General features: G+C 37.2%; 1 protein-coding gene across 10 annotated transcripts in view; it reads right to left on the reverse strand.

Annotated features, from left to right (window-relative positions):
- BLTP1 (bridge-like lipid transfer protein family member 1) overlaps positions 1-27,324 on the reverse strand; it is a 133,141-nt gene that overhangs the window by 58,373 nt on the left and 47,444 nt on the right. For all 10 annotated transcript variants that reach the window (XM_080373531.1, XM_080373532.1, XM_080373538.1 and 7 more), the window contains exons 20-40: positions 24,014-24,241; positions 23,302-23,439; positions 20,735-20,911; positions 18,249-18,377; positions 17,225-17,344; positions 14,821-15,098; positions 13,827-14,077; positions 13,093-13,351; positions 11,833-12,676; positions 10,904-10,974; positions 10,248-10,421; positions 9,815-9,935; positions 8,762-8,908; positions 8,257-8,384; positions 7,607-7,809; positions 5,491-5,688; positions 4,611-4,822; positions 4,126-4,277; positions 3,089-3,239; positions 1,799-1,951; positions 318-558 (exon numbers count right to left, since the gene is read on the reverse strand). In XM_080373531.1, coding sequence (XP_080229657.1) covers positions 318-558; positions 1,799-1,951; positions 3,089-3,239; positions 4,126-4,277; positions 4,611-4,822; positions 5,491-5,688; positions 7,607-7,809; positions 8,257-8,384; positions 8,762-8,908; positions 9,815-9,935; positions 10,248-10,421; positions 10,904-10,974; positions 11,833-12,676; positions 13,093-13,351; positions 13,827-14,077; positions 14,821-15,098; positions 17,225-17,344; positions 18,249-18,377; positions 20,735-20,911; positions 23,302-23,439; positions 24,014-24,241 — 4,375 coding nt within the window. The remainder of the gene's footprint in view (positions 1-317; positions 559-1,798; positions 1,952-3,088; positions 3,240-4,125; positions 4,278-4,610; positions 4,823-5,490; positions 5,689-7,606; positions 7,810-8,256; positions 8,385-8,761; positions 8,909-9,814; positions 9,936-10,247; positions 10,422-10,903; positions 10,975-11,832; positions 12,677-13,092; positions 13,352-13,826; positions 14,078-14,820; positions 15,099-17,224; positions 17,345-18,248; positions 18,378-20,734; positions 20,912-23,301; positions 23,440-24,013; positions 24,242-27,324) is intronic.

Raw genomic sequence — 27,324 nt, forward strand, 5'->3', positions numbered from 1 at the left:
AGAACAACATCCTAATTCCAAGCTAGCAAATAATTAAGCTGATGTATTTTGTGCAGTAAAGAACAAGAAAAAGCATGTGAAGAAAGATAAATCTCCTGTTTTGGTTTTCCCCAAACAAGTAATATTTATCATAATGCTAAAATTATAATTAGCAGCAGCTTCAAAATGAAGATGATTCTAAAAAAAGAACTTTGATGTTTCTAAAAAAAGAAAAATATACTGTATTTAAAGCATTAAAGCTAAAGAAGATACATATTCTCTGAGAGGAGCCACTTCTCCCTATGAATTTTTACGGAGAGAGAAGAACACAAAAATACCTGCATCAAATTCAAACTCGGCTCCATCAGCACTTGTGTCGCTCTGAAGACCCCCTCCGTTGTCTAATCCCAGTCCATCCTCATGCTCGTGGCAGGCATTTGTCTGCAATTTCACTGGCTGAGCTGGTCTGTGTAGGCTGACTCCTTTAAAAGCTGGGGTCACCACAATGAACTTCATCCACTGTCTTGCTAAGGCAACTAGACCTTTCTTTAAGGTTACTAAGGCAGGAAGGCCATCACTCTTAAAAAAAAAAAAAAAAAAAAACACACACACATGTATCACAGCATTTTAAAGTAAACTGAGGCAGGGGGGAAAGTCAGAATTCCCTTAAATCTTTATGCTGGCACCACACAGCACCCATTCAGACCGAAGAAACCATAGTGCTAACAGATAAAAATTATAGCTCCACTAAACACAGTAAATACATTCATCTACATGGCCTGAGGATCTAGCCTGAGGGGCCAAAAATAAAGAACAGGAGGAAAAAGGTTTATTCAATACAAAACTAAAAGTACTTAAGTAATTATAAAGCTCTGAATTACTGACTGAAATTCATAACAGCAGTGGATTCTCTATAGAAACAGAACCAAAATTAAAAAGATTAAGTTTTTTCCATTGTTGGTAAGCAGGATTTTAAAACAGAAATTTGAGGCAAAAAATAGGGATTGTATTGATTACATCACTGAATTATAAAAAAGCTTATTTTGGCTACTAATCAAACTGCTGCTTATGCCACAAATTGTGCTAATTCTGATCACTGGGCTCTCAGCTGGATACTTTGGAAAATGTAGTGTTTAAGTCTGACACCCGTAGAATGGGATTATAAAAATGACACAACATCGGGAAGAAACACTCCTCCTTATGCCTAGTATGTTTGTTGAAACAATGATTTACCACTACAATCAGATGTTTACGTTCTAAACCCAACAGGAAAAAGATTAGATTCTTAAGCCTTAACAATTCCACAATTCTAGCTCTTTTTTTAAAACTGCCTGCATTATCCAAGTATATCTAAAAGACGTGAAAACTAGTGCTGAGGAGAGAATTTTGAAGAAGTTAATCAGTGCATGCACCTGCCTTAATAATTGAGATGTATTCAATTTTAAAACTAGAGATGCAAACTTTTACTATTAATTACTCAACATAACTGCTGTTTTCTTCAAGAAAAATGAAATCTGATACAAAGGCCATGAACAACTTTAAAGATATGCCTTTCTGCTTTATGATTTCTCATGTATTTACTAATGAAATAGCTTGATAAAAATTATGCATATACACAGGCCACAACAAAACCAGCAGATCTGAAAGAAAATGAAATGAGGTAAGCCATATCTACTTATCGATCTAAGGATATATACAAGTTTGGGTTACATTTTCTTGCTTGTTAACTTTACTTAAACTGTTAGGTAATTTAAGACATTAGAATTGTACATTTGAAACTAACGCGCTGAGCTATTTCCATTTTCACACGGTAACTCACCATGGTGGCATCCTCAATAATGGAGTAATTTGCTTGATGAAGGTAATGGTGCAATATATTACACAGTAAACAAGAAGGATTTTCTTGCAAGAAGCGGGCTACTTTGGTAAGCCTGTTGTACTTGCTTCTCAGGGGAAAGTGCACACTTTTATTCTAGAATAAAATGTAACAATTTTTCACATATGAACATACTTGCAAACAGAATCCACGTATGAACTACAAGATTTCACCTATGGTACAGCAAGTTTCTAACCTCATTTTGAACTTCTGCAACCAAGACTTGTCACATGGATACCCACCATATCTTAACTAGTGTATGTGAAAAATCATACCTGATGCTTATTTATTTATATTAAGTAATAAAACAGAAGGCTGGATTCAAATCGCAGACTTTGTAAAGTTACTTCTGGATTAACAGACATACACATAGATGAAATTTTCAAAGGAACTGTTTATTCCTAGTTAAAGAAAAAAAACAGGTACATTTCTAATTTGGTTCTATGCTAGAGAAAGAGTAGGAAAAGAAATAAGAGAGTTAGCAGTAAGAGACTGCTTGAAAGGATGATTTTTGAGTACAGAAGAAAACTAGCCTGACCCTAAGCTCATCAATCTTAAGATGCAAGACAGCATCTCACCCAGAACGGGTATCACCTCAAAATCTTCCCACTAGATGGTGCCAACCAAACGACCAGCAGAAAACTGCCTACACACAAGAAAGCGCCTTAGCAAATCACAGTAACACCCAATGCGTTACAAAAGTTCTACCAATCCTAGTTTTCAATAAAAAATTTTGTCTGTTTTGTGCTTCTTGCTAGGATGTTTCACCCTCGCAATGCTTGCCCCCCCTTCCTTTAACAAGCAGGTCCAATAAACACCATGATTCAATACACTGCAGGGGCACAGAAATTCTCATTTTCTCCTGAAATACACCCTGAATATTTCATAATTCAACACACTTTCATGTTTCATGAATTATATTAGACGCTACAGCCATGTTTCTCACTCCTCCCTTTCAAAAGGTAGAATCTCCAGTTATTCTACGTGGAGACACACTCCTGTAAGAAGCACAAGACTTCCTCACTAGTAAGAGCAAATTTTTTTTCCACTGAAATTTAGATCGTGTACAAAAAGTACAAGTAGTGAGTTCTTGTGACCAGTTCTGGATGTAAAAAATCATAAAAGGTGCTCTAAGTTTGTCAGTGAAAATATCCATAATCCCAAACAAATACATATTACATACGACACTGCTCTGTTCCAATATACCTACTGCTTTTATAAAAGGCCTCTTACCTCTAAAGCTTCTGTCATAATGCAACCCATAACAGCACAGATTCGCAGGGTTCCTTCCGTTTCCAGTTTATTTAATGATGATTTCACCTGATCGATGGGTACAAGCCAAGCACCAACGGCAGGTGTGGCTGTACTCAGCAGGTTCAGCTGCCTGTTGAGAAAAACAAAAAGAATTAGGTATTCATGTCCAGCAGCAGCGATTAGCAGGATTTTCTAATGCTATTATAAATTACGTTCAAATAGGTGGAATATGACAGAACAATGTTAGAAAGTAACAAATACAGACTTACTGTCTAGAAAATAAGAACTGGTAAAAAGTACCTAAGGCAGGTTATGTTTTACTCAGTCACACACTTGTAATTGCAACCACTCTTGCTACTGCTACTCCCTCCTTTTCCCATTTGTATTCCCTATTGAAATCACAGTTTGAAACTCCCATTACTGACTAAATCGCACATTAACTATTGCACATTGCATCATGCAGGGCTTTTGCTGCAGCACCGAGACAAGAAACCACTAAGAGTATTTTCCAATTTATAGCTCCATACTGATCTTAAACTACTGACAGATGTGAATATTTGGCTTATTCTACAAAAACAACATGAAAAAATATCTTAGAAAGATTAATCTTGAACTTTATCCTGCAGTGGCAGTAAGATCATGGGTTAAGCATCTGGCTGAATACCGAAAGCACCGAGTGGTTCTCTTCTCTAGCATCTCTCCTACTCAAAAAAGATACCCTCCCCTACCTTTCTCCTTCATACATTTCAGTCTTACTGGAAGTTTTCTGTTGGCTTTTTTTTTATCTTTCTTTTTTTAATCATATCTAACTAAAAAATTTGTAGCAACACTTCCATATAGATGACCACAATAAAAAACTGAAGCAAGAGTTACTGTGATATATGTAAAATCCAAACTTTTCATTTCCAGATTAAGTTTCAAGAATTATTGAAATTACCTTCAGAATCTACCAATACAACTGCAATGTAACAAAGCGGAACTGTAACTTCTTTCTTTTAAATCAGGTAAAATTATACCTTGAAAATATATGGGCTGGAGAGCGCACATTGGTAGGGGCTGCAAAACTAAACCAGATTTCTTTGATTGTTAACTTCATGCTGCAAGAGTCAGGGGGAGGAGGCATCAAGGGTATATCTTTTTTTAGATCATCAGATTCAACCCCTTCATCCTTAAAAAAAGGAAACACATAGTCAAAAGTGAAATTGTTTTCCAACGTGATTACACTTAAAGGCGGTAACATACCATACTGTGCACTGCTCATAAGAAATAGTTTCATATACATTTATGCAAAGAAAAAGAAACTAATGCTGTCCATCAACTCTCCCAAGACAATACCAAGAGACCTTGCAGAAAGCTTAAAGTTTAGTGTAGTAGACAGTATGAATGCAATTAGCACAACGAGACATGTTAAATTTTCAATTTTATTATGAAGAATGTTAATCACTCTGGAAACAAACCCAAACAACCCAACACCAATCATTTCTGCATAGTATGTACACACCTGCTCATCCGAAACTGAATTTCCATTAATATCTGAAGAGGGGCTTATTCTGTCACAAGGAAGGTTATCATCAGACACATCAGTATTGTAACCACTGCCAGTTGGAGAATCAGAAGAGTTATTTGATGCAAGCAATCCACCCCTCTCTGTATCTCTTGATTTACCCATGACCCCAAACGTATTATACAATACTGCTCCAGATTGTCTTCCTCCTGTAAAAGCACACATACCAAGACTGTAAACGTTTGCTGTGTATAAACATCTAAGTTACATCCCACAGAAAAGATCCGCACTTCAGAGGAGAAATACATAGGATTTCGGTTAAATAAGATGCATTAGCATTTTACACAACAATTTTTCACTACAGTTTTTGTATAACAATTTAACAGCTAGTTGTTGAGCTTCTGATAGTTTGTTCCAAGTAGATGAAGAGTACTCAGATGAAGACTGTTTTGAAACGCTATTCCCTGGAAAGACTAATTTGGATGACAGAAAATACATATATGCTGGGTGGGTTTTTTTCTCAAGCTAGCTTTCCCCTCTCAAAGCAAAACTCTGGCCCCACATGCAGACACTTACTGTGGGTATGATTGCAAGGCCAGGATTTCAGTGAAAGTATCAATTTCTGCCTTCACTCTTCTTTCAGAAGCTACAGCAACCAGTTTATATGGAATTATTTCATATGCTGTTATAAATGGTATTGATTACTAGAAGATCCTTTATTCTGTAATCTACTATGTGACATATTTACAACAGACATGTATTATTTAGTATCACCTATATTCAGCAATTTCCAATCAAATAATTGCTAGACTAGAAGACCTAACAATAGAATTGTTAGCAGTTTCATAAAATAAAATAAAACCTATATAAGCTTTACCTTTTATAGTTAAATTTTCGATTCCACACTCAAACATTATCCAACCCCACTTCTCTTGACTAGGACCAATTCGAGTTACATCTGGAACAGCTTGTTGATCTGTTTCATCCACAAAAGCAAACTCATCCAACTCTTCCAAAGTAAAAAGAACTTTTGATTTCCCAAAAGGAATAGCTGTTATTGCACAAGTTCCAATATCTGTGAAAACAAACATAGTTACCACTTTTTTACAAAATTGAAAAAACCTTTACATCTTCGAATAGCTCTCTGAAGTTTACAGTGGTTTGGGAGCGTTGTCCCTTTAGTATTCCCCAGACAGGGTTGCGGGGTGGTGGAGGGGGGGTTGGGTGGAGAAAAAAAAAGATAAAATTCAAGAATGAACAAGAAAAAAAGAATCATCAAGAAGGAGGAAAAACCTTGCTCCTGGTATTTTAACATGAGCTGGGTAATTTTTAAGTTCAAAAAAAACAAGGACCGAGCAACACAAAGTTAAAGCTTTGAGACATTCCCAATCCTAACACATTCCTCTTTTTGTCTTTTTGTAGAGTCATGGTTCCAGAGACATGTGTTTTGAGCTGTCCAGAGACAAGCTCTTCAGATTTATATCTGAAACTGACAACTGGTCTGAAATTAATTCACCAAAATAACATTCCTAATAAGTACTTAAGGTTTAATAGCAATAAATGACAACGATACCAACAGTGCTCTTGGATAGTATGTTTTAGTAGAAACACTTTTAGTATTAGCTATAACGTACCTGAAGGCAATTTAGAAATAAAGTTCTAACTTTTAATTCAAAGACGGCTTCTTGGATGGAAGCATGTCTATATCTGTGTTGGGAGGATGTCAAACACTAAGTCTCACTGATTCCTAAAGAAAATATGGACCCAGGTAGTTTTCAATTCAGTATGATCTTTGCTGTCTAAGATCCAAGGATGTACTATGCCACCTTGATTTCTTTAACGTTAGGGTGTAGCTTGAACATAAATCCTTTCCTCTAGTAACATTTCTGAAGAAACATTTCAAATAATTTTAAACCTATTGCCTATCAACTCACACACAGAGCTTCAAAAATATCTGAGGAAAAGAACTACACTGAGTTAATTCATATCCCTTTTAATCCTCACACTCTGTCCCCAACTTGTAACTTTTCTTGTTTAGAATTCAAAAATTACTTGGCCTTCTTAAATGCCTGCAGCATAACTAACACAGGACACTAGTGCGAAGATTCTACCCATACCAAGTAAAAATGGAGTTTGCTACTTTAATGTTCTCTATATTGCTTTAGTTTCCTCCAATTTCATCATTTGCTCACCCATCTTTGCATAGTGGTGGATTTTTTGGGGTTTTTGTTTATCGTGTCATTTTTAATCACACTTGCTTCACAGAGCACTTCCTCATGTCCTTAACATTCCTATTCTTTATGGGACAAAGCAAAACACAGCATTAACTGGTACAGGTTCCATCAAAACCAAAGCAGTTTTAACAAAAACCATGTCTACTCTTGGTCATCTTTTCCAGGCTAGCTTTTCCAGGATCAGGACTTACAGCAGCTGAATTTAATTCATAGCCTTTTGAAGAAATTTCCTTAACACAAACAAGACGACCAACCATTGGGCAGATCTCATTTTCAGTTTCATAGTCACTATAGCTTAAAATCTATAGCATGTCATGCTGAAATTGCCAGTACAACAGGCACATTATACCTATCTTGAATTTCTTAGAAAGTAAATAAGGATAATTCACTCCCTGCATCAGGTGACAAAAAATGATAGCTGAAAAAGAGACCAGGTGGGAAGAAGGGAGCCCAGGTCTGAAATTTTACCAGTGCATGTTAATATTTACAACACAACCCATTTGCTACACAAACAGCTTAGAAGTTCATCTTGATAGTTTTCACTCTGCCTATATTTAAATCTAGCACTTTAATAACCAAAAATAATTCAGAATAACCATCATTAACTTGTTTTTACAGTATCTGCAAAATCTCCAGGTTCAAGTGTCTTTTTATCTATGTTGTTTAAAAAAAACAGCAACCAAAGTACAAGATCAAGGTGAACTATAACCAGTCAATTCTATGAAAACTGGCATTTCCACAATTTAAAAAAAGGCTTACCTGTTGTGTCAAGGCCTCTAAGTTGCCCATGAACACGATGGATGTTCAGTTTAGCAGCAATTTCTTTTCCTTTTTCTGCTCCAGCATTGGATCTCAGTGAGCCAGAAGACTGGGGCTGCATTTTACTGGTTTGGATGTAACGATCAAATGTGACAGAACTCCTCCCAGTTTCTGCATTGTTTGAAGTCTCCTCAACTATACCCCTTTGAATATAAAGGGAAAAAAAAACCCCACAATTAAGCAAGTCTCAGGTAGACATACTTAATTTGATTAATTTTGTTTAAAATTTTGAAGTCACATTGGCACAGCAGTGTTAAAAAGAAGTCTTTGTTACAATAAAAGATACATACTTTGGTAGAAAAATACTGAAAAATGTAATTGCATCCTGCATGACATAAAAGCAAGAAAGAGTTAAAACTAAAGTTCAAGAATTATTCCAGAAGAGTTCATTCACTTATTAAAAAAACCTGCAATTCTAATCAGATATTAGATGCTAACTTCTAAAACACAGAAGACACATTTTATTGCATAACTTGGTCAAGACAACTTTTTCAAATACTCTTCAGAACTGCAGAAAACTGGCATCACTGTAAGTCTCTTGACTAACTTCACAATAAACAGCCACGAATAGCGATATGTATTATTCTTACCTATTCATACGAACTTGTGTAGCAATTCTATCGAAACACAAAGCTACTAATGAAACATGAGTCACGGTTTTGCCAGAAGAAACCCCTGGGGATTCATCAACAGATGCTTGTAGTAAACACAGGTTCACCTATACATAAAATTCGCCCAAAGAGTAAAGAAATTTAGAAAAACATGTTGCATTAAGTATACATCACTGATTTCTGATACAGTCTTGTCTTATACTTCTCAGTAAAATGAAAAAAGAAAAGATAAAACTGTCACACATGGAAGACAAAAAAATAATTTAAAGACATGGCAGTCAGTTACCCCTATACTGGTTGTTATTTAACTTGCACACGTGCCATAATAAAGTTGAGCAGCTCCACAACACTGTCCTGTTCAAAACATTACTTCTCTGGCACAAATACATAGCCTCAGCTTAAGCTTTTGGGGGACTAACAGGGATGCAAAGTAAGGGTAATTTGTAAGGCACATGTCTAGTAACAAGCCAAACAAAGTTGTTACCTTTGGTACAGTAACGTTGGCCTGAAGACCTTTAATTGTCACGTTATCTTGCTTAAGCGAGAGATTGGTCTGTGGTGGTCCCTGGTTTGTTGTTCCTGTAGTGGTAGTGTCTATTTTTGTTCCTCTAATATCCTGCTTCGAAGATAACTTGGAGGGGGGGAAAAATAGTTTATTCTCACTGAGACTCAGAGCCACTAAGCTAAAGAATAACAGAATAGTTTATTAGCACTGAAGCAGCAGGAGAGTCTGACTTAATTTAAAGCACCGTACCATGATTTCTAGAACGAGGACTGTAGCACTTACTGATAAGGTAGGTCTAGATCCATAAGTGTAGCAGTGCCACTCTGCAACAAACTTCCTAATGACCACATTTCAGCTGAAAGTTTGAATTCTACATATATAACTTACATAGAACAACTTATTATGAAGTAAATAGCTTCCATCACACTGTGAAGTCTAGGAAATCATAAAATACAGATATGGTCATTAACTTGGAAAGAAAGAACTCCTAATTATGTAGAACTACCATACAATTCTTGTCAAGGTAAATCAATTCTTTTAAGGTATCAGATTAACTGCAAAAAAACCACCAAACCCAAACATGTACTTTCACAGGTCTAGTCTGAACTTTCTTCTACCTCACAGAGACTATCTCCCTAACTACTGTAAAATAGTAAACAATGTATTGTTCTTATGAATATAATACATAAGAATATCAATTATAGTAATCTCTAAGAACAGAATGTATGATCTCATGCAAATTACTGTAGCTGCTGACTAGACTTTCCAAAACAGAAAAACTTCACTTCAGTCACGTAAGAGATTTCTGGTCACTGAAACATTTCAGCTGTAAATGTAACATGTAACAGCTGATCGTAAAAATGCATATACATTAGGCACAAATTAAAAAACAAATATGTATTCCTTATGTATGTAGGTCCTATATCTCAAAACACTTCAATTAAAATGTTTTCTATGTAAAATATAGAAATAAAAATATAGAAAACTATATTCTTTCAAATCTTTGCGCGTTTTTCTTGTTCCCTTTCTTACGTTTTCTGAGAAGCTTGTTTTGCTGTTCTGTACAGCATCTCGAAGAACTTTGCAGTGCAGGTCATCAACGATTGCTGCTGGGTGTCGAGAGCTAGCACAATGCACCATTGCTTCTATATACCTGCAAGAGCAAACAAGCCCACAACAGACCATTTAAACTGCCAGTTTCACATGACACCATCAATAATGTTTAATTAACACTACAGAGAAAAAAATTAAGTGCTGACAGATATAAAGGCCAGGTCAGCATAACATTCTTCCAGGTTCTCCATGGGAAATGCGGAATTAAAATTCGCTGGGTACAAAACCCTGCTGTTCCATCAATCATATTCAATCCTTCTACCTAAACCTTTGCTGAACAAAACAGCTTTGATTTTAGACAATTTTTAGCATAATCAATTAACACTGCAGTAGTAAGTATAAAAATAATTACCTGTCCAGTGCCTCTGCTACAAGTGGAGTCAGAACTACATCTACAGTCCCTTTTACTTCCACTATCGCCGTTGTCCGTGTCTGGAAGACAGGATGATCCAAAGTCCATTCTTCTGTTATTGTTTCATCATCTGTATTTTCTGCAGACTTCTTTTCCAAAGGAGTATAAGGTGTACTAAACAAGTTAAACACATATGAATAATCCAGGTTTGTAAAAGAAATACAGAAGTGTCCTGGTATCATTTTAATTCTTAATAAATTACATATAATGGCACGTTTCTTCTACTGCATAGGAAGCACGCAAAGAGAATCCCAGGGCAAGGCCCAGCCCTTCCCTAGATTCAAGTTCAGCTTTTGGCAATGCAATGGACACTTGCTATAAGCACCTTCCAAATTAATTTAAATTAAGTTGCAATTCGTAATCTTGAAAAAGTACGAGTAAAATCATTTAATGCTTTCACGGTGTACTTTCTTTTTGATGAAAACCAAACATTTTAGAAGAGAGTATTCTGTTGTATAATAGGTCTGTACTGAAAGCTACAGGTACAAATCAAATTTTGGAAGTGCTAGAAAGAGGCAAAATATTTAACAAGAGTATCAGGAAAATCCTGTTCTCTAAAAAAATATGCTAATAACATTATGCAGTATTCCACTTACTTAGATGTTGATCCTGTAAGCTGCATGCCTCTGTCCAGTAATGAATTAGCTGTGAGACCCTGTTTAACAATCTAAGATAAAAGTGCACAGAAATTTATTACATTTATTACATTCCTTCTATGTATGAAAAAAATACCCAAGGAATCTTCAAATAAAGATTCTCCTTATAGTTTTTTTCTTAAAAGAATCTCTCATACGCAGATTCTCCTATCTAGTATATAAAAACTCACAGGTTTATTTTTTTAAACTACTTGAGAGATGAGATTGCAAAGTTTTTACACAAACAGTGCTTAAAAAAAACCACCTTCAAATACTAATGTACAAAAGGCTTGCACAAACACAAAGCTTTTGCTGCAAAGTACTAACAAATTAAATTCCAGAGCTTAGACACCTATTTTCTATTAAGAAATTTCCATGATTTTTCATGTATTTCATTTCAGCACCTTAAGCATGTATGCTCATATCACATACATCATGAGACAGAAAAAAAGCCCAAACATCTACAAAAATCATTTGCTAAATCCCAGTTTCAATTTTACTTTGAAATAAAGCATTTACAGCCTAGATTATACTTTATCAGCATTAAAGGTACTACTCCTGAAGTTCCATGTAACATATATTTTCAAGAAAACTCGTATAAATATCCTTCAGCTGCATATCATTTAATAGGCAGCATTTTTAAGTACAATTATGACAATTTGGAACACACACCTTATCCACAGAATTCTAACTCCATCTTTTCTTTTCCACAACCTCTCAGACACACAGCCCATGATCTCAAGTCAGAAATCCAAGCTATTCCTTATCTAAAAGCAAGTGAAGTTTCACGTTTCTCACAGCTTTATTTACACAACAGGTGTACTAAGAATTTTTAACTTCCTTTAAATTCTTTTTCCTTTCTCTACTCCTTCTTCCTCCATCTTCCGTACCTTAAAAGTTGGGACAGAAAGTTGCTCAAATGATGACGAACTTTCTTCGCTTGTTGGCGTGTCAAGGTCTAAAGGGCGATGTAATGAGGATTTTGAAGTTCTTTTGTTAGTTGGATGCTTTACTGACCAGTTAATCACCTGGAACTGTGTAAGGTAATTTTGGTAACATGCCATTACAGGCTGTTGGGAAGTTATTTGCTCACGTTCCACAGTCTTCTCAGATTCCATAATATACATGTTCTCAACATGCTCATCATCTCCTCCCAGAGCCGAAACAAATGAAGCCTGTGAAGGATGAGTCTTAATTGGCAACGTTTTAACATCTTGATTAATTTCTCCATGGATGGTGCTTGTTAAGGGCCCTTCCACGCTGTGATAAATAGACCCTCTACTATATTCAATTTTCTGAGCTTGCTTTTTTCTCTTCTTCCTCCCCGGATATGTTCCTGGACCTTCATCACTACTTACTGGCTCAAACTCTTCTGCTGCAGAAAAATAAGCTTCGCTATCAGCCATGGACATACTGGAATCCATGGAGCGATACTGGTGAAATGAGTTTGAATCTGCAGATGGAGTATATGGAAAAGAACCAAAGCTCCTCCTCTGCTTAGGGGAGTCCAAGACATTCTCATCACTGCGAGACACATCGCTGCTGAACTGCACACCGACTGGAACAGGCTGTTTGTCTCCATAGAAAGCTGCTGTGAGGCTCTTGGTGCTCCCAAGCCGGGTAGAGCACACGGACGCCTGTCGTTTCAGTGGAGACCTCAGGGGAGACTGACCAACAGGCCGTTCCTGGTTCCCAGGGGATGCAGGGCTGCCCTCTGCACCCTCAGCTGCAACGCTGGAAACAAAAATTAAAGGTTCATTAGCTTATTTTATTATTAATGCTCCTCTTTTTACATTACAGAAGTTGTCAAATGCTTCAGCAGTTCTGTGACTTTCTATTAGCATAGCAGTTATTTTCATAATGCTGATTACATACTAAATCCTGCCACTTGTTAGTCCACCTGCCTACATACAGAGGATGTAAACCCAAACATTGATGGCAAGGGCTTTGTCTTACATGCTGGATCTTCTACCCAGATCTAGTGATCAACCCCTGTCAGGGATCCAAATACGCATTCAAACTAGGAAACGCATTTCAGCAGTACCATTAGGAAAGAACCGACACTTCATATATTGCTAAAAATAGGGGTTTTTCTGTCACAGCATGTTCAAGAATCGCATTACACTTTTACTTGGACAGGAAGTACTAACCTTCCATGACCATCTTCCCTTTTTGCTCCAGACAGGAACTCCTTCTGTCCCAAGTGGTCCTCAGTAGCTGACGACGGGCTGTCCTTCTCACCTGCGAGCAAGGGGAGCGCAGCGCTAGAACTACTAGTTTCCTCTGAAGACGATGAGGAGCTATGGGAACGCAATGGCACTTGTAGGTTTAGGTGTTGTGCTTTTCTTTCTATTTCTATACCCATAGACCTGCAATCCCAATCTTTTCGTTTTACACCATTTGCTTTACCTAGGGTCAGAAAGAGAAAAGAAAAATCAATCATCTGATAATACAACCGCAATTGTCTCTTCCCTGCCCACTGAAACAGAAATCCTCATTAAATGAAAGCCCTAGTTTTGAAATGCATACATATACTAGCATGAAGTACTAACAAAAAATTAATAACAACACAGCAGCAAAACATCAGATTATCTTGGTAGGCTGCTTTCTATATAATCAGAAGAGACGCAAATCAAAAACCTTCTTTTTACTCAGAAAGGAGCTGCACATTAATATAAAAATTTAGCACACGAAAGCTTGCTTGCTACTTTCAAGCTACTGCCTGCTCTTAGAAGGGCCCATGCCGCTACAAGACCACTTGAACAAGAACGCAACAAGTAGTACTCATTAATCATAATCAGAAAGACTACAAATATTAACGTGCAGTAAAGAAACTGTACTTTTGGGCAAAATAGAGTAAAATTACAGCACAATGCATTCTCACCATCTAAAATTTTAGGAATCTCCTTGGTAATTATCCATTCTCCTGGCTGCAGTAAAGACTGCCCATAAAACATATCAGATTCTGCACTTGTACTTGAGAAAGCAGAGCTGCTTGAAGGTGTCAGTTCCTCAAGTTTGAAAAAATCTAGTCCTGTTAACGTGCCACCAAAGAATCGACAACCACCAAGACAGCCACATTTGTTCTTGCTTCTTTTATTCCTCAAATTGTCATCAGGCCACAAAAACCACAACCTATACAAAGGCAGAAAACCAGAAAACAAAACAAAACCACGATCACATCAGCCTTGGTACATTTAAATTCAGTGAAAACAAGATTAAAAGATACCCCTGTCTTACATGTAAGCTCCTATTTCACCTGGCATGAAGGGAGTAAGTAAGATTTGTATCTGAAACACAGACGTCAAACATAAAATGAAGGATTAGCCCCAGAATGGAGCAAGCCACAAACGTATCTGCAGTGCTCAGGCAACAAGGCTCAGGCACAGATTATGTCCACTTGCCACGACACAGGCTAACAGTAACACCTTCTCTCTGCATGGAGGCAAGCACTGCTGAAACTCTCCTCACTGGTGTGTGCTGCTTATGGCAGAGGCAACTGCTCTTTGGGGAGGCACACAAATCACAGTTACACCAGGCCTGCTCATCAGCTGACTCAGAACTTTTTTGAGTCTGTTTTCAGTCCAGTCTGAGAAGAAAGGACAAATTCAATTCCCTTCTCTCCCTGATCTTCATTTTGGGGGATAGGGGAAGGCAGACAGAACCAAAATCATACAATTTTATATAGGCCAAGCACATTCAAGTCACCAACCCCACAGCTAAGCATTCAACATACTTTAAGAAAACTACAAGAAATTATAAGCTATGTAAGCAAAAAACTTCTCCAAAGAAAAAAACAAAGTTCCATCTTCAGAGGAGTGTATTAACTTATACCCCCTCCCAAATTCAAATGCATCTCTTTCAATCGTAACTCTCACCTCTTAGTTCGGTTATCATGCGTTTCTAAGAAATGTCTCTGCACTTCATGTTTAGAAGGATGATCTGCAGCTAAAGCAATGTCAGCAGTGATGAGCCCCAAGTTGACAGAGCCAGCTTCTAGCCAGTATGCCCTCCTTAGTATCGGCTGAAGACCAGTTCTGCAGTTGTTCACCTGCTCAACGTATTGTCTCAGTTGAAAGTCTTGAATAGCAGCACTTACACCTTCTCCAACAGACTGGTTGTGGAGGTTGCAGTTTGCAATACGTATAGCACCCATCTGCAAACACGATTTAAAACATCAACTCTGATTAATCATGAGTGAAACAAAGAAAGGGTAGGCTTAAACCAGTTAACACACCACCTACTACATCCCAGCAAGATCTCAGTACAATATTCTCTCCAAAAAAAAGACAGAGAACCAGTTTAATATGCAAGCATGCACATAAACACAAAAGGCAGCAAGCTCAGAAATTAGTTTCAGCCAGTTTTTCAACAACATAAATTAAATCTCTACTTGGGAGTCTACATTTGTAAAGGGATCAAAAAAATTGGAGATGTTGTAACGAACCTTTAAAAAAAAAAAATCATTACTAAATTCTTTACCTAAACTCAAAAAAATCTGAAACTTTCAAAATCAGATATATGATTTGATAGGATACATGTAATTCTATGTCCTTAGACTAAAACATTGATTATACACTTGGAATACAAAACTGTATTAATAAATATCTCAGTAAGACGACCATGTTAAACACTGCAAAACTCATGAAATTCCAGATCCTAAACCTTAACTGACATCCACATTAATTACATTATAGCAACATTTATATGATCACACTGTTTCTTGCCTTGGTGTAACTCCAATGTGAAGTACTTTTGGCAAGCCAAACATGAGGCTGCCCCTCTCCTATGAAAAGCACGGTACCTGCAGGGGCCAACCCTCTCCAAAGGCGAACCAGAAGTTCTTGCTTTACCCCCCGACTTAGCTGTGGAAACCGGTCACTGTACAACTAACCCACCTGCCCGTACCGTAGGGATCCTCCCTGACACTGGCGTACACTAATAAAAGATGACATAGCCCTGCCACAGATGCTTAGTCTTCAAATGTCAAATAATCTGAAAACATCGGACCATGTTTCCTGCACAGCTTGGGTCCTCTCCAAAAAGTCCCCATGAAGTACCTGAAACTTCAGATCAAGTCTTGAAACTTTTCATAGCGAGGAGGTGGCAAGCTGAAAAAGAACTCAGCCATGGAAGAGCTACCCACAGCGTTGATATTAAATTATTACTTCTCATCTCTGTCAAGGACTATAAAGGAGCACTGGAAACCTTTTTTTTTTTGGTTGTTTTGTTTTTTTAAATTCAAATGAAACACATTCAGGATATAATTTACTAGAGTGGTTCAGGTTATTAAGCTGCCTTTGAAAATACTGCCATTCATATTTATGCCTGCAAACACAGTTAATATTTGTGATGGTGCTTTTTAATATTGGACTCAAAAGGAATTGGAGACTCAAGCATATTTATTTTTTTTTTTATTGCCACAAGGTAGCAAGCCATTCAAATGACAAAGATACCATGCCATTAAAAGTGTCTAAAATAATTACCACTTTCCTTCCATTAGATTCTTGCTCATAATGTGAAGCTGCCCCCAAAGCCTTATATGTTAAGTCTACCTTTTAAAACCAAATTTATTATTGGACAGCATAACTACTAGTTACTTATACCAGCACAGCACTTTTCTCCTTTTCTGTTGTTGCCATAACTCAAATGTCTCTTAAATTACATTTTGCTATATTGAGTAAATTATTCCAGTTTTCTCCTGTATGACAGGATAATGGAGAGAATATCAGCTCTTCTCTGCCCATCCTTTTCTGAACACTGGATACACCATGCAGTATTTCAGATTCAGTCAGTGACACTAACACTCTTCTCATCTCCACCAAAGGTATATATTAATTCAAACAGCTGTACCACATAAAACAATCATGAGTTATCAAGCACTGACTTGTATGCAATCCATAACAATCATTTCAAGTGGCTGAGTTACTAACTCACAGCACAAGTTCTTATTAGCTGTCACATACAGGCACCAAGATTTATATTGCCCAGACTTTTCTTAAATTTTTTACACCAGTCCTGCAGCTTTCACTCTTATTTTGGCAGGCATCCACTCCTCCTTACCATCTTCCAAGATCATTAATGGAATTACCAGGCAGAAGCTAAAGTAACCTACTCCCGGCCGAGTCCAAGCCAACCATTTATCACTTGAAGTTTCAGAAATTCTGCTTAGTCCATTGCATGTAAGCAAATAATAAATTCAGGTAGCTATTCTATCAAAAAATACAAAGAACTCTATTGACAAATAAGTATTTTAATCGCTGTTAAAAGAAATATTTTTACCTTTATATTCGTGGCACAGCCATGTTCTACCACATACAGGTCTGCTCCATCCATAGCTAAGCGTGTCATAGTGTACTTTAAGTCATCAGATGTTGGGCATGGCCCCGGAACACAGTTCATCTGAAGAAAGAAAAAAACAAAAAAGTTTTAAACCTACATTAGGAGTTTTACTTCAATTTGTGCTTATCCTTTTATTTATGTTCTGTTTAACTGAGCCCTAAAACTAGAGCAATGAAAAGGTCACTTATTCTACACTACCAACATGAGTATGAGATGGGGTGTTTCTGTGCTGAGGTTCATTTTCATTAGTGCATGTTTAATTCTTCTGTCCAGCCACATCACAGGACCCAGCTGGCTCTCCTGGCTTCCACCAGCAAAAGGCAAATCATGTCTCCTAATAGAGAACATCACAAAAACTGGAACAAAACAAGAAGGATGTGGAGAGATGAAATCCAGGATCCATACTTAACATAGGGCAACCCTCTCTTGGTCTTGAAGTGATCATGCACGGGGATTCCAGGAGATAAGCACCAAAAGCAGAATCCACAATGACATGATAGTTTAGTAAAAGTCCCATTTTTTTAAATAAAGGGCACAGAAGCTATAAGCTGTCTGCTCGCACCAAAGCACTGCTTCATTAACAGAGGATACGGGATGAAAAAGTACCATGGCCATGTGCCAGGAGCACAAGGGGAAGCACGACTTTCGTCTCTGAAAGGACACTGGAGTATGCCCTTTGGCTCTTAATTGCCACCATGGAGGTAAGAAACTTGGCCTGACTTCTGTGGATACTGTTTCTCAAAATAATTCACAGAGCACAAAACCACTCTGCATATCCACAGGAAAATCCAGAGAGAATCACTTTTATTTCTAAAACATAATTAGCTATAATGTATCAAAGGGAACATCCAATCTGACTATATAACTATATACTCCATGTCTTGATAACTTTAAGCCTGGATTTCTACACTGTTCAAAGAACTTGGGCAAATACAGCAAGCAATTCAGGTGGATGAAAGGTTACCTTAGAGTCACAAAACCGACGATCAATTCCATGCTGGCATATTATTACAGATTTTGGCCTTTCCAGTTCAAACTCCCGGCACACCACATGGAATACAAAGCTCTGCCCCCATTCCAGAAGACATGCAAGCTGTGAGCAAGTAACAACACGGTATCTAACAGTAAGTACACAAAATTAACTTTCAGCATTCAACAGAGAAATAAAAGAACATCACAAAAGGCTGGGAGGTGAGCAAGAATAATAATAATAAAAAAAGTAACATCCTGGCTGCATTACCTTGCTTACACAGAGTCTATTTCCTGTTGCTTAAGTTTGATTTTTATTTTTGTATGCATCACAACATGCAAGTCTCTGCAGTAATTCATGGAAAACACTGTGACATTAAACAATTTCCTAAATTATTTCTTAATATAAGGAAACAGCTTTTAATATTACAGTCAACTGAGAACTTAATTTTAAAGACAGAGATCCCCTTATTTTACCTCAAAAAATACCTCAAAATATTCTATCACCATTCAGAATTTAAACGTCAGACCTCCTTATAGATAAGTAACAAAGTTACATTTAGAAAGCATAGGAGAAAGTTGGCTAAACAGAACACTGATGAATCTCACTAGACCTGGCAATTAGCCTGCTGTTGGTTTAAGTCTTTTATATAATTAGCTCATTCATAAAGGAAATGAATCATGACTGCCTGTCTCTATTATGAGAGGGAAATGGGTTTTCTTTGGTTAGCCAAAGGAAAGGGCACTTAAAATCAGCAGTAATTTAAATGGAATTTAATACAGTTATGACTGTTCCACACAAAATCTCTCCTCCTCCCTTTAGCGTTGTCCCTTCACAAATTCTTGCAATACATCACACTACTGGAGGAAAAAAAAAAAAAAAAGTCAATGAACAGTGCTGACAACAAAAAATAAAAGAAAATCGAAATCCTGTATGAAGCATACAATTGGGAATGGCTTCGTAGGGGAAGAAAATCCTTAAGTTGCATCAAGCATTTAGAATGTTCTCTAACCTTAGAGTACTTTGAATCAATTAGTAGGTTTAATTTTGAAGCATAGAGCAGCAGAGCAAATACTACAGCTTATTTAAATCAGTGGCATCATTCTGGGAAATAGCACCACAAAAGTCTGCATATGTAACATGAAATGTATCTGGAACCTATTCTTTAGATTTAATGTAGTTGCTTTTATGCCTTATTTTGATTTTATTTATTGCAGAAGTCTCCTAATGAAACGCACATTTAATCCTAGAAAATAATGCCAATTTTTAGAGGAGTAAGAGGATGTAGAACTGTTTTTTTAAAAAACAAATAAACTAAACCGTAACTACTACATTGAATTTATGTACTTTTTTCACATCTCCGAATACACTCACAAAGCAACCTTTTTTAAAGGTCTGGCAGCCCACATCAGAAATAAGTGATCTGCCTATTGTATACTTGGAGCTGTTATTATATCTAGGAGAATAAAAGTAACATAAATGGCAAAACTACAAGGAGTTAGTGCTAAGACTGACCTAAGAAAATCCAGTACTGTGAAAGCAAACTATGTTCCAGTCAGACCAAGCATCACAATTTATGCAGTGAGCAGGATCACTGAGCTACTGGCTACTCCCCTGCTGAGGCCTGCCCATACTACAGTCCACCAAATTCTCTCATCTGCCTCCTGCTTTAAAACATGGCTTTGTCCATGGCTTTCTATGGAAAGCCAGAACTTTATTCGCAAGCTAAATTCTTGCCAGATCCTCAACTTGATATCCTTACTGCTGGCAGCATACCGTGCCCACATATCTCCAAGTACTTAACCTCGGAGGGATATCAAATTGCCTTTCAGACTGCAATCACTACTGAATACTTCTTTTGTCTTCCCAGAAAGTTAACCAGCAGGGGTAACGAACCTGCACCTCCAGAAGTCAGAATCACAAACCAAAAGTAACCTCAGAGACAGCTAAGTCATCGCATACTTGAACCTTCTGAACAGATTTTCCTTTCTCCTCTTCAACACATTACCTAGTTCATAGCTGAAGCATCCCCAAACACCTGCTCTTTTTACAGAAGTACCATTTACTCTGTGATTAAACCACTTGAAGTTCATGTAGATACCGTGGTTGCCCATCCAGTCAGTATTAGAGTACATTAACATACACAGATGTAACATACATGTGTTTACATGTAGTGACAGCAGTACTCACTACTGATCTGTAGTGCTCTGCTACCATCACCCTTTCAAAATGCTTATATAACACTAGACAGACACCCTGTTACACCTAAGATTTAAAATTAGTATCAGATTCAGCTCATTTGACATCTCCTACCCATTTATAGAAATGGTTAGATTCTCAAACTAAAAATTAAGTTTACTTCAGGCACAAATGCATCCAAATTCAGCTGAGATCACGTACTTTCCAAAAATCCATGCTACGCTGGTTTTACAAGAAAGAAGAAAGGTAATACTTCAAAGCAAATAGTTTGCAGATGGTACCTGTGGTGCTGTAACTTTGGCTGTAAGACTTCCAGCCTGTACATCTATCAACCACGCATACTCTAAAGTATCACTTCCCAGAGGCAGACCTTCTGCTGAAAACATTGCGTGAGCGCGCAGCTGCAGACCCGACAGGCTGATGTGACCCTCTCGAAGAACTTCATCCACCGCAGGTCGCTGTTAAGGACAAGGAAGTTAAAGCTAATATTTGCAAAGAATACATCAATAGGAAGTGCAAAAACTGTGTAGCCAGAGATGCTTCGTTATGCATTCATCTGCACCTCTTAAATGCTATTGACTTCTGTACAGCTAGACAGTTCCAAGACCTCTCAGCATAACCCATGTGACAACCTACATGCAAATCTAATAGGAGGAGAGGCAAGTTTATCTAACCCGTTTGTTTTCATTTCTAGCAACCATTGTCAACAACCTTCCCTTGGTGAATGCCACACAGCAGCATCCAGACACCATCTGTTAAATATTACTGCAATAAAATACAAAGAATAGAAGAGCATGTTTAACAATGGAAGTGATCAAGAGGTTAAAAAACACAACTTATGAAGGTTTTCTGCTACCAGAAAGCTGCCACATTATTAAACATTTTTAAAAAAAAGAACCCAAACAACAAACAGAGGCTGTCTTTGAAGTTGCACTTTTCACTAAAGTAGTTTTTGGCTACCTAAAGCAAAGCTACTTGTTTGCAGACTGAAAAGTATTACATCTGAATTTTCCTAAGGAATGTTACTCCACCAGTCAGAGAAAAATGGAGAAAGCAAAACCAGCACAAGCACACACTAGCAGCTTGTGACCGCATGGAGGCAAGCTATGGATTAGCCAGTAAATCAACAGCAAATCTTCTCTTCCATTCAGGTTTTTCAACTTGTTATTTTGCCTGGTTTGTTTTCCACTGCCAGCAAACCCTTTGGAGTTGCTTATTGAAGAAGAAACACCTACTCTTTTGATATCAACGGTGACCTATGTCTCGATTCAGAAGCTATTTCAAAATGATACGAACAGGACATACAGTACTTGCCCAGCTAGGCAGAGGGACAATTCCTGTTCTGTATACATTAGCACCATGAACTTCTCACTTTAAGGTTGAGCTAGGAAGTACTAAACAGCAGTTTTGAGATACATAATATGAATAAAGGGTCTTAAACAGCTATTTAAATACTTGGATTCCTCATAGGATAAACAAAACAAACAAAACAAACCAACCAACCAACCTATCACAAAAAGTAACACACAAAAACCTCCTAGCAGATTTAGATAACATAACTTGAAATTCATAGGATGCAATTTTTCATTACATATAAGTTGTATGTTCAAAGTGTAATTCTCATCAGCTTCAACTGCACCTTCTGACAGCTTCATTCAATTGAAAAACAATCCAGATACTTAGCTCCTGACAAAGGCTATGAGGAAAATGGAATTTTGTCTTCCACCATGCTGTGAGTACATCCAATTTCTGCAGCTCTCTCAAAAGACAGCTCTATTAATCCCACGTACATTATGTATCTGCAATTCCTGCAACTTCACACCATCACTTTCTTCAGATTGCTATGAAAGACAATTGCAGTGTTGCAACCAAAACCCAAGACGTTCAGATTCTACATTCTCATCAGGGATTTCTTCTTCACTAATCAGAGCTCAACAGAATAACATCTCAAAAATATGAGGAGTAACCTAGAACCTCTCAAGATGTCATTTAACTTTTTGCCATCAAGGAAGTTCATTATTTCTTCCAATTCCTTTATCTATTTGTCAGGCCACAGTCAGTGTTTACACTTAAGGTACTTTTTTGCTTGTGGCACACTGGATCCAAATTTGGAAAGACTAAACAAGCATCAACCAGCTCCTTTCATTAGCTTACTGACATGAGAGTTAAAAAATAAAAAATAGGGTGACATACATCTTCATTTGTACACAGTATTCCAGTTTTCAAACACTTGAACGCGCATAAGATGAAAAATAATTTCAGTAATATTTCATGCAGGCTATTGGCAGCAATGTATTTCAGGACACAGGGATTGAAAACAATATAATCTGTAAGGCACGCTCTTATACCATAGTGCTTTTAATGCAACTAACATGTGCATAAACAAAATACACTCCAACTATTCACTAACCTCACTGAATCAAGTCAACTTGTTGTGTTAACAAATGCCAGTTTTAAAATCCTCACTGAGCTAAATTCATCCACATTGGCAATTTTTACAAGTTTACTAAAATCAAAGTAGTATACAGCCAGCTGACAAGCCACAAACAACACTTAATTTAATCTCATTAAGTACTTTCTGAAACACGGCTAATGACTCCCCCACCACAGGAAGACTGTATGTCCTAAATAGTATTCGGACTGTAAGATACAGATCCAACTCTGTGATGTAGTCTAATAAAAGCCATAGAGCATGTGTGAAAGCTGCAGTCGTTCTGTTTACTAACACACATATTGTTTCAAAACTATATGCTTAAAAAAGTGAAATATCCAGCCACTGCACAAAATTTACATGTGTCAGTATTTACAGTATCTTTTAAAACCAAACACATAAAAAATAGTTTACTACCTGATAGTTGTCGTTCAGAAACAAATTCACTGGAGACAGAACAAGCTGAAGCATTGTTTCCCTAAATCCTTTCTTCATCTCAAAACACAACCTTTCCAGGAAAGCTGTAGGGCACTCGGGACCATCTGGACTGCAATGCTAAAATAAAAATTCAACACATCTGTTTCAGAAACTAAAAATACACAACACGGTTGATATTGTAAGATTAGAAGCAAACCTGTGAGTAGGAAGTACGCTAATTTACCTCCACGTAGATGCTCAACAAGAAGCCTGTGCAGCTTCAAAAACCCTTCAGCTGTTACACAAACACCAATTCAAACCCATTTGGGCGAACCCAATTTTTTATTTGGAATCTTACTTGAATTTCTGGAAATCCCTCAGAATGCAGCTATACGGAGCAGAATGCACCACTAGAAGACAGTTTTGCTAATCAGCAGAGAAGTCGTAATGGTCAATCAAAAATGTTATCACACAAATCAAGTTCTTTGAGTAAAAATCGTACAAAAAGTTATCCAGTTCTGCCTCCCAGATAAGCAAAATAAATCATATCTCAACTTGTCTTAGATAGCCACAGTTTTAGTAGAGAGTATACATACATTTTGGTTCAGTACCACCCTAACTTAACATTCCAGGGAGTTAAATTTAACTCCAGATTATGAAACTAGGAAAAAAAATTATGAAGGAAAGTATTTTAAGATTCTAATGTACTTACCACGGGTAAACGCCCATGCACTTTGTACAAATTAACAAGCACAGTGATATCCCACGGGCGTAAGGTAAGAGGGTGAACCGGCTTGACTGAACTTTCATTTTCCTTTTTGTCATTTTCCACCCCAACAGCTGTCCACCCAGAGCTTGAAGATGTTGACAGTGACAAAACAGGGCTTGAAATAACTTCTTCAAAATCAGTGTACATGTCATCTTCTCCGAAATAATTCTCCTAGGTAAAAGAATTGTCATGAACATATGGAAAACAATTTAAGAATATACAGATAACATAACAAAACACAAACCCAATCTTCTTCTGCAGTTAGTCCTCCCTAAAATAAGCAGTATAGCTACAAACTATAGCTGAAGAAACTCATATGCTTTTATTTTATGAAAAATGGATACCTTAGGTGAGAAAACTTAGGCCATGTGCTTTGCAGGAAAAGAAGGGGCACTCTGTAGCTCTCAAAGTACAGGTATCCTAGATGCATGCAATAAAAATAACTATTCTGAAGCACTACTACTGATATTTTTAGATTGATTTTGGGCTTTTAAAAAGAGAGAACTTTAAGAGTAAGAACACAAAACAGATTCTGCAGGAAGTCACTCTCATCCAAACTACCAAAACTTGTCATCAGCAGATTTCAGTCTTAAACATGCCTCTAAAATATCAGTTCATAAACATTTCCTCCCTCGGGTCTAAAACCCACCCTGTTTCTAAGCCACCCCGCCTCAACTGTATAAGACCAATGTAATTTTGCCAGATCCTACTAGGAAACAGAAAATACGTTACTAATTTTGTGAGGAAGGGGGGGGAGATTAATTTCCTGTGGTTTATTTATTACATGCATCAGAATCAGATTTCTGATGATGCCACCTCTTCCTCACCTATAAAATACATTTTTTTAAAAAAAGGCTAGATTCTCAAGAAGAATATTCTGAATGGTGCAGGTGATACTTTCTTGTTAATTCAGCATGTGGGAAGTGTTGGGGACCAAGCCTTCTGTAGAACGAAATCCTTTCTGACCAAAGAGGTTACAACACAGGCACAAACGTTGCTCCTTCGTTCATTTTTAGAAAGTATGTCACTCCCTCGGCCCTTCATGTCAACAGAAATATTCCAACTGTTACGAACTCCACTGGCAATTTGTGGGATGCAGACAAATGAGTACTAGACACAAGATTCAAGTGAAACAGATTTGAATCTCACTAGGTTCTTGCTCCCTCTTTCCCTTTTCTGTGCCTCATTTGCTTTCCAAAACTTCTTTGTTCCTTCCTGAGCACAGGTCTGCAGCACAAGCAAGCAAAGAGGAGTGTGCAACAAAAACCACACAGGCAACTGCAACATACCTGCATCCACAAAGGTCTGCAGAAAAGGCAGGCTTTTATCAGCCTTGAAATAATGACACCTGCAGACATGTAATTTTACCATCTTGTACTGAGTCTCTGAAGTATTTCTGGTGTTAACGTGTATGAATTAAGCACTGCTCTGTGGCCAAACCAAAACACCCTCAGAAGTTAAGCAAAGTTAATGTGCTTTGCTTTTTAGCAAAAACAAAAGATAAAGGTCAGTGCTACAATGCAGACCTTGAAATACTTTTTATAAGGCAGACCAAGCAGAGGGTGCCAAGAATCCCAGTAACTTACTCCTGGTACCTTCTGCTGGGAATGCAAAGACCTATACAAACCATTCATTCCAAGCCTGTAAGCCCTTCGGTAAGAAACACAATGCACTACAGCAAAAAAACTACCTCCCAAGCATAGAAGGCTTTACAAATGAAGCTTTCACGAGGGCATGAACAATGCCTGTCTAGGAATCTCTCCTGCATGTATTACAAGAGATCAATGAAAACTGAAAACAATTCAACCACAAATCAGGAAAACAAGCATAAAAAACCACCCCCTAGATATCTATTAAGATACACTGCCAGCAGAGCTGGACAAAAAAGGATGTAAACACAGTCAAAAAATACTAAAAAAAGAGCGATAAACGCACATTTTCAAAAATAAGCTAGTTATCTAACTTTTCTCTTGAGATTTGGAAGATAAAAGCTAGATTTAATCTGAGAAATCTGCACCTAAAAGCATTAAATCATCACAGGCTCAAGGAATCTAACTGCAGCACTGTTTACATATACCTCCAGGGCAAAGAGCACTGCGGAAGTGCTGCTTGGCTTGGAAAGACAGAACCATCTTATGAATTTATGGGCTCCAAAAGAGGAGCTCAATAAACAATTGAAACATGGCTGCATTTCCTCTGTATCAGAAGAAATAAAGTCTTCAAGATGTGACACTGGTCTAATTTTAATCCTATTCATTTTAGTGGCAACATGAAAAAATAATGAGCTTATTTGCAAGTCCTATCGTCTACAAAAACTTAATATTTTCTGCTATTCATTGCCTAGGTGCAATACCTTATAAAAATACATTACTGTTACAGCATGAGTCCTGATAATCATCATCTCTCTCAGAGAATTCCTCATCCTCTGACCCAAAATGAAAGCCTCCAGAAGCATAACCTTAGCTTACATCTGCGCATGTAAACAAAAAACAAAATCCCCAAACAAACAAAAAACAAAACAAAAACTCCCACCAAATAAATACCCCAACCACAAAATCCAATCAAACCCAAAGTATTTCACTGTTAGTCAAATAGAGGCAACATGTTCAATTGTCTCCGCTTTTGTCACGACAAGGCAGCATGAGGGAGGTAGAAAGAAATTAAATTGTTTTCAGCCCCCTGAAGATCAGTAAAGGAAGAGAACACAACATAAGCAACACCAACAAACATTTAACAGAGCAACATCAAGAAAAAGATGAAAAATTCCTCTTAATATTGATTGTAGTAGCTTTTTAAATTCAACTTATTCTCATGTCCTTCCCCCTTCCCCTCCATGATCCTAACTCCAGAAATTTCACATTACCTAATTAAAATAAAAACAAACAAACCATTAAGACACTCTGCAGAACTTAAAATGCACTAAAAGCATGGATTATGACATATCTCTGTATAAAAATGTTTGTTAATATCAGCTCTAGTCATAATAACGGATTTTTTTTTATTTGTTTTTTTGCCCCCACCCCCCCCTTTTTTTTTCACTACTGCAAAAGTCAAAGAAGAAATTTTCTGCACATGGAATGCAAAACATACACTATTCCTTGAAAGAAAATTATGCCAATATGCATCTACATATATAAATATACACACACATAGGAAGTCTTTTCATAAGCCTATGCCAACTGAATTCATCCCAGCTACCACCAAATGAAATAATTCCAAACTAGTACTTACAGAAAGTTTTCACCTAAATCCAC

This window comes from Falco punctatus (genome assembly GCF_963210335.1).
Source record: "Falco punctatus genome assembly, chromosome: 1".
In the NCBI taxonomy this organism is placed as follows: Eukaryota; Metazoa; Chordata; class Aves; order Falconiformes; family Falconidae; genus Falco; species Falco punctatus.